The following is an 8277-nucleotide window of genomic DNA, read 5'->3' as shown; positions in this document are numbered from 1 at the left end:
GATATGGTGTAAAAAGTGAGATATTATTTCTTCATGCCCATCAGATTACCTTCTTTAATAGAACAAGACTCGTTTTCTGATTTGACTGGGAAATATTATAGAATAAGTTATGTCATTCCATTGTTTGGCGTCATCATGTTTATTTTATTTTTATGTGTATGAATCCTTCATTGTGTACTTTGTGAGCTGATTTTCTGTCCACGGTGGAGTGTTATTTCTTGCGCTAAGATAGGAATTTCATTTATTTTGATAGAAACTAATGTTGTGTGTGGATTTTAATTGGAAATAATAGAGATCCTCTAAGCATTACTCTCATATTGTGTCTTGGTTGTTCTATGAAAAAAAAAAATGTTCAAGCTGTACCATTAATATTCTTTACAAAATGTTTCAGGTGGTATGATTTCCTTGATCATCAGCGTCAGACGTCAGTATCCCTGTCAAGAGGTGGTACAGAGATGGTGAAGTGCACTGACTCTAGCTGTTGTGGTATGTACGATGGTTGCTGACTTCATCATGCCAGTGTTTCCACAGCTGAAAAATCTAATTGTATTTTTATTGTTGCAGGGCGAGGTCATGCGGTGAAACTGCCTGGCAAACCACAATCAACGAGAGAGGACAGACTGAAGAAAACGCAAGTCAGCAAACCTGGTGGAGATCTTTTGGATTCCGTCTTCAGAAGAGCTTTCCTGTTGGTTGTATCGTCTACCTTGATGCACTGATTCACTGTGCAAAGTGAGAAACAATTTTATTCCCGAAATGAAACAACCAAGGCAATATGAATATTCAAGTGTATGGTATAGTTGATTACCTTGAGTTTGATTATGTGAAATGTTTTGCTGTACAGAGTGGGAAACTATTTTGTGTGATGCTGCTGAGGTAGGCTTTTGTTTTGATCATAGGTAGAAATCATATCGTGTATTCCCCTACATGGTAGGATCAGTAAATTTTAAACGTCTCATATCTGTTTAGATTTATCTGTAAGAAACGTGAGGCTTCCAATGCAAAAAGTAGAGATTATTGATACAACTTGTTGTGTGCTGCATTCTTCTTGTTCTAATATCTCTATCTCTATCTATTTAAATCAGTTCCATGTGTAATTTAGGCCAGACAAGGCACAAGTAGATCCATGCATTTTAAAATATTTGATGTTTCCCAAAAAAATGATAGTGATTGTTCTGGAAAACAAACCTCCAAAAAATTATATTGTGAAAATGGACTAGATACCTCACATATGAGGATTCAGATTTCCTTCTTATTGGAGTGATGCTAGAAAATGTTACAAATGAAAGTCATGGTGAAACTTGTTGTTAGCCAAGAACCACTTGATAGGGGACTTTCAGCCTACAAGCCACAACAATTTTCCATTTTTTTTTTTAAATTAGAAAACTTTTAAATACATAATGTAACAGCCAACTTTTATGACTGAAAGTGTTACTTAAGATTCAAACAGAACTGTGGCAACAATAGTACCCTTTTCCATGTGTAAAAAAACTTTCAGTAAATAAATTTGAACAACAGAATTTCTTTGCATTATTTATTAAGGCACACCAGTGCAGTAACTCAAAAACCATTTTTAAATGATGCCAGACTCTAATCACTTTAATGTTCTTGATGCAAAGGAGGTGGGGGGCGTGAACCGCGACACGTTAATCTCCCAACAATGAGTCTTTACTCTAATAGTATGAGCGGATTCTGTCAGTCACAGGAGGGCAAACAGCCCCCATGGGGCAGGTCACCCGGTTGTGAATTACAGCACTCGTATTGCATGCATTGCACAAAGCAAGGTGACCACATGGTTGCATTACGAAGAGGGCCTTGGCAGTGCGGCAGTCAAGGCACATGGGACCCTCATTCACCTGCACAACTACTTGCTGGGGCTGGGCCACAGGAAGCTCAACATGTCGTACTGGTGAGGGCGTCGCGCTCCTATAAGGATCATACAGGTCGTCGTCCTCCAAGGCGTATATTGGGTCTCCAATCGGCGGCACGGCGACGACAGGTGGTGCTGGAGCCTGCTCGGCTGGAGGCTGCTCGGGTTGAGGCAGTGGCTGTTGTAGTTGTGCCTGAGGTACTTGTTGCTCTATAGACAGCAAAAAACAAGTATTAGAGAACGAGTAATGGTTTTAAGCTTTTGGGAAAGTTTTCCGGAATTTGTCGAACTTACCACCTACACGGTTTCGGCGAGCAGCCCGTTCAGCACGCGCAGCTCCTCTATCTGCTGCCACACGATGAACTTCGGCTTCACGGCGTGCACGGGCGCGCTCTGCTGCAGCCACAGCCCGTCCGCCAGCTGGTCCAACTTGTCGAGCACGCGGTGCTGCTGCAGCGCGAGCCTGTGCGGCAACTGCGCCATTGGCGCGCCCTGCTGCCGCCACAGCTCGACCGCGGCCTACACGACCACGCCCAGCTCCGCGTCCACGCCCAGCTGCTCCACCGCGTCCACGCGCACCTGCTCCACCGCGACCGCGTCCAGCTGGTCCGCCGCGACCTCCTCGACCGCGTCCAGCTGCTTCACCGCGGCCCCGTCCTGGTGCTGCAGCTCTGCGGCGCTGTCGTCTGCCGGCTGGAGCACGCTCCAGGAAGGGGTTGTCCTCTTCCTCGGAGTCCCCTCCCTCCTCGTCGGATGAGATGTCTACAGGGTGAGCAGGGGGATCCAGAGGATCGGCGACTCCGGGCGGAAGCGCCGGCGGTGGGCCCATCTCCTCCTCGGGGATCGGTTCTCCCATTTCAGCAATCAGTTCGTCAGCCCCCTCAGCTCTCCTATCACGCTTCACTCGCAGTGCCACCCTATTGTAGGTGCTGTGGCATTGATGGCTGCATATTTTGAGAAACTGTATGGCTGAGATGCGGCCTTGATCAAGGCGGTCGGTGGCCCGAGCAATACGCTTGTTGAGCAGAGCGTACTGCTTGCGCTGCGCCCGGCCGGGGTTGTTTCCGACAGATGCTTGTAGAAGGCGACGCCGTTGCCGCTGCTCGTGATGCCGGAACTTGTCTGGACGTGAAACAAACAACGCGTTTAAGGGTTAGTCTACGTAAGTGTGGAACAAGTGGCTGATTCACCCAGATCACTTAGGTAATGAACTGCACAGCACGAAACGCGAGCGGGCTCAGGCCGGGCGTTCCGGGGGCGAATCCGGGCTGGGGCGCGCGGCTGTAGCCTGTGTTAGCCCGGGCGGGCGGAGGCGGCCTGCCCGCGCCCGCGTGTTGCCCGCGGACGCCTGCTGCGGGCGTCGAGAGGACCGTTCCTAGCCGTACCTGAGCCTAAGAGTATGAGTGAAAGCCCCTTGTGCGTATGCTACCGCAAAACAAGCGTGTGGTCGGGGTGCCTATGCAAACCCCTACCACCTCGCTCCTTCCCTTCCCCTCCACCTGCAGGTGCCCCCCCCCCTCCACCCGGCCCCGGCCCGGGAACCATTCCTTTCGTCTCCTTGACGTCGAGTCGACGTCGCTGTTGCACGTGCTTCTAGGGTGCGTTCTGTTAGGGAACTGACAGCCCGTCCTCCCGTAAGACCGACAGACCCTCCGACCTCACTACAAGCGGCCAATGGCGGTGCTGGGTACTGGGTGTCACACGCCATACCCGTTTGTATTTTGTGTTGTCTACGCGCTGGACCCTTAATACTCTAAATTTTAAGTCACTACCCATGACGACAAGGCGTGCACTATCGCTAAGCCAATTTTACATTTCAGAGGCAATACATACCCATCCACGCCCAAGCATTGCCGTGGGGAGTACCCAGGGTGTCCACGAGAGTCTTGTGGTAGCTTTCTTGGTCGTTATTTGTACGTCGCCGTCGTCTGTAAACACTTATGTGTTCCGGTCCAATACCTAGAATGCAACATATGCAAAGAAATCGTCAGGTTCACACGTTGAATTCAGGTGAGAGTGTGGATTTGCATTCCTCTGTGCAGTCAGAGCCACGCAACGAGCGGGAAGCGATGCTCGTTTGCGTCCGAAAACGACATAGGTGGAAGTGAGATGCGCGAACCGCACCAGCTTTCTCTCACTGTCACCTGTCGTTTTATAGGACGCAAACGTGCATCGCTGCCCGCTCGTTGCGTGGCTCTGCGTGCAGTACAGCCAAAAAAGAAAGGACTTTGGTAAAAGGGCACTTGGCGCGAATTACAGAGAACCTCACCGAGCGAGGTGGTCTTAAATAACAAATACCAGGTTGCTGATTAACCCCGCACACTTTTGTACTATGCAACCTGCCCGCACGGCTCCATCCGGGACTGCATACCCCCCAGGCGCTGGGGACCCGCTCCAAGCGCCAGCGCGTCGCTCCGCCACTGTAGTTGCAGCCACCGTCCTGGGGCGTTACAAAGAGGTTGTTCGCGGTTTCCCGGGGATTTCCCGCGGGTCCGCAGGGGTGACTCGCGGGTCCGCGGTTGCCGTCAGCTACCCCCGCGGACCCGCGAGCTGCCCTCGCGGACCCGCAATCTACCCCGCGCACCCGCGACTCACCCCCGCGGACCCGCGATTGACCCCCGCGGTATCGCGAGTTACCCCCGAGGACTCGCGGGAACCCTCGCGAAACCGCGAACAACCTCTTTGCAACGCCCCAGGGCGGTGGCTGCAACTACAGTGGCGGAGCGACGCGCTGGCGCTTGGAGCCGGTTCCCAGCGCCTGGTGGGTATATGCAGTCCCGGATGGAGCCGTGGTTGCATAGTACAAAAGTGTGCGGGGTTAATCAGCCACCTGGTACTAAATAATCTAATCAAAGTTTTGGAGTTACATACTGACCATCAATCCAAGTGTTCTGTATGTAGTCAAGGAAAGCTTCCATGGTGTTGAACAGGTTTTGGTCCCTTGCCCCCCGTGAGAACCGGCACACATCGTCGAAGGCCCCCTGGATGCGATCTGGCCGAAGCAGTGGCAGTGCCATGCACATTCGCACCAGGAGGCCAGCCATTGGAGTCTCACGGAGATAGACAAGAAGACCCCCTGTGGTCGCCGTCCACCTGCACATGGCCTGGAAAAGTGAAAATTGTTGTATGAGGCAGTGCAATTAATACCGTTTACACTTTACACTATTTATATTTAGGGACGAGGCTCGCGACCCCTGCACGAGATGCATGCACTATTCCGTCAGTTGGCCCGAGGCCAGTGAGCTGGTGCAGCTGCACAACTCGAAGGTGCTTTCGCAGCTATCAGAGCAGGAGGACCTGCAGCACCGGCGGCATGAGATCGTCATCCCCTAGTCCCTGGTTCGACGGCACCCGCTCGATCGGCCGATGGCAATGGAATTCTTTGTAACGCTTCGTAGTTACCCAGTATACCGCATGCAGGCGTGCGGGCGGGCCTGCCTACCGCCGCTTACGACGGCGCCTTAAGGTCCCTTGCCTCGCGAGTAAGCGACGTGTCGGCCCGCCTGCATGCGGTTCAGTTCAGAGGGTGGTCCACAGACCCCTTCCTTTATTTTGCTAATACTGTGCCGCATGCAGGAGTGCGGGCGGGTTGCATACTCGCACGGGGCCATAAGGCGCCGTGGTGAGCGATGGTAGGCAGGCCCGCCCGCACTCCTGCATGCGGCACAGTATCAGCAAAATAAAGGAAGGGGTCTGTGGACCACCCGGTATACCTACGAAATTGGCTGGGAAACGTGGGCCACCCTGCACAGCTTTTGGACTCACTTGATCAATGTGGAAAAGGCAGCCCGAGATGATTGCCTCAACGAAAACATCAGCCACTGCCTGGAAAAGGGCCCTTTCGTAATCACACATCACGTATGTTGGTGAAAAGCCGGGGATGGCCTCGGCCACCTTCCTCAGGACCATCGTGTACGCCTCCTGCGTTTTCCTGGTCATGAGAATGCTGACGGCGGGCACCACCTGAAAACAAACAACGGTTGTCACTTTTGTTTTGAAAAGTGTGCCTTGGGCTTGCAGGACAGGGGCTGTGCGCAGCTGAAAGCCTAGAAAAGCAGGTGCACTGATAAATAAAGTGTGCAACTGGCATGCACATGGTTGCGTTCAACACTATGATGCACACATTTAGGTGTTGGACGGGAAATTTGATTAATAATTACAAGTGTTCAACAGGATATTTGAGCACTTTTAAGTGTGCAAAGCTTAAAAATAGACAACCCCGGAGTTGCACACTTTTATGTGTTCAACTTTACTGTTAAACACTTTTTAGTATTCAAATATCCAGTAAAACACTTTAAAATGTGCAATGTAGTGTTGAGCACTTGCATGTGCACGCCACTTTATTTATTGTGCTTTTATAGCTCAAATTGACCATATTACAGGCAGCTAACAAGGGTCCTTCCTTAGGATATTTACTTACGATGTCATAGGACACCGCCATGATTGTCAGCAACTGGTAGGTGCCCGGGATCCCCGGAACCATCTTGAAGTGCCCGTCCAGATGGATGTCTGTTGCCTCCACCAGGGCCTCGCGAAAGTTGGAGCTTATAATTATGGCTGCCTGGCCCTCCCTGCCATCGCCGTCACAGCCAATGACTTGAAACGGCTCGCCATTATGTGCAGTGGCGAACCTGCCGGAAAACTGCGGGTCGTTGAGTATCTCAGCGAAGTGCGTGAGGGAGGTGGGGAGCACGGGGAGAGCCTTCGACCGTGCCCGCCACATAGACGTTTCTATGCTTGAGCGCGGCAGGTTCGAGATCACATCATCGTCGAGCCTGAAAAAAGAAACAAGAAAATGGAGCCCAGGAAGTTTCCCATTAAGTTTATGCTCTCCCAGGCATTTATAGGAAAACATCATTTCTAGTATCGATTAAGCCCATCAGCCCAGACAAAGAAAATCCGGGCCAGTACCAGGCATTTTCCGTGCAACACCGGGGGCAACCTCCGTGCAACCACCGGGCAACTTCTCTGCTTGTAGTGCGGAGCGCGGTTCTAGGCCAGAAAGGGGGGGGGGGGGAATTAGGCTGACAGCGTCTGGCTTATTTGGGCAAGGAGGAACAACCTTATGGGCAACTTACGGTCAGGACCCTGGTTGGTAGAGCCCTGGCGTGTTGTAGGCCTGCGCGCCGTCAGTCGCTAGCGATGCAACGAGGTTACCGCGGGTCGGTTCACGACCCTCTGCCTGTGAGGACAGCCGTCGGGCAACTCGTGGGTGCGTCAGGCGTGAGCACGGTGTAGAGAGATCTCTCTACACCGTGGGCGTGAGCGAGCGAGATTCGCAAAGGCACCCACGAGTTGCCCGGCGCCTAGGCTGTTCTCACAGGCAGAGGGTCGTGAACCGACCCGCGGTAACCTCGTTGCATCGCTAGCGACTGACGGCGCGCAGACTCTCAGCACGCCGCCAGGGTCTTGTCCGTAAGTTGCCCATGAGTTTGCCCGCCCCTTACCCCAATGGACCGGCCGCTGTCAGCCTAATGCCCCTCCCCCCCCCCTCTGCACTGGACCGCGCTCCGCACTGGTTAAAAGCAGGGAAGTTTCCCGGTACTTGCCCGGATGTTGCCCAAAGTTGTCCGGAGTTTATACCAGGGGGTTGCCCGGGGGTTGCACGGAACCACGAAAACTGCCTGATACTTGCCCGGATCTTCGAGTAAGTGGGCAGACATCGAGGCAGGCCCAGCACCCACCACAGCACGCTCTCGCACGCGCCGGCAGCTTGTCACTTCCCTGCTTGTAGTTACACAGCTCTAGCTAAACCTGACACGGCCACATGCAGCTTAATCCGAACAGACTAAAGACAAAGTCCAATGCTCACGCGCCTCTCCCCCTCTTTTTCTCCTCCCATCCAGACAAAAAATAATAAAAATAAACGTAAGTAGAGTTTACGCCCCTCACAGTTGTTGGCGGAGACTGTGCCGCGGAAACAACCGATCTCAACGACAATGGTCAGAACACACTCGCGGTGAAATTCGTACGTTAGACAGTACTGGACAACTGTTTATGAGGCCAGATTCCTTGGTCTTGTAAGCGCGTCTGCCAGCACAACTTGGTGCTGGGAAAGGGGAACGGCTAGCCACTTTTCGCGTTATTCGGAACCCAGCCAGGGAATCCCACGGCCCGCTTTCACCGTGAGTCGAACCCCGTACGAGCCGAGTCTCGTGTCACCTGTCGACGCAGGGGTAACCACTTCAACGTCGGAACTCCTCGAGGCGCTTAAATGACTTGCGAGTCTTTAGTACCGAACTTAAAAGAGCGCGGCCGCGGCTGGCTACAGCGCCACGGTGGAGGCTGCCTGCCGCGTCAGAGTCATTGCGAGTAAGTCTAAGCGGTGGTTCGAATCTTGAGCCGGCGGGGTCAAACGTTCGCACTTAACAAAAAGTAGGAAGAAATGTGTGTGGAGGGTATTCGAA

The 8277-nt window shown here is 52.6% G+C and overlaps 1 protein-coding gene across 1 annotated transcript; it reads right to left on the bottom strand.

The window, feature by feature from the left end:
• Positions 1 to 1535: 1535 nt before the first annotated feature.
• LOC127750786 (uncharacterized) lies at positions 1536 to 6936 on the bottom strand. The gene is made up of 6 exons (XM_052273271.1): positions 6291 to 6936; positions 5636 to 5833; positions 4746 to 4974; positions 3704 to 3829; positions 2165 to 2992; positions 1536 to 2080 (listed from the first exon to the last, which is right to left on the bottom strand). The coding sequence occupies exons 1-6, from the start codon at positions 6726 to 6728 to the stop codon at positions 1674 to 1676; spliced, it is 2226 nt and encodes a 741-aa protein (XP_052129231.1). The 5' UTR covers positions 6729 to 6936; the 3' UTR covers positions 1536 to 1673.
• Between the last annotated feature and the right edge of the window lie 1341 nt (positions 6937 to 8277).

Source organism: Frankliniella occidentalis, unplaced genomic scaffold, assembly GCF_000697945.3.
Source record: "Frankliniella occidentalis isolate FOCC.00 unplaced genomic scaffold, Focc_3.1 Scaffold259, whole genome shotgun sequence".
Lineage (NCBI taxonomy): Eukaryota > Metazoa > Arthropoda > Insecta > Thysanoptera > Thripidae > Frankliniella > Frankliniella occidentalis.
Note: the sequence above shows the minus strand (reverse complement) of the source record. Positions and strands in the feature narration are given on the sequence as shown.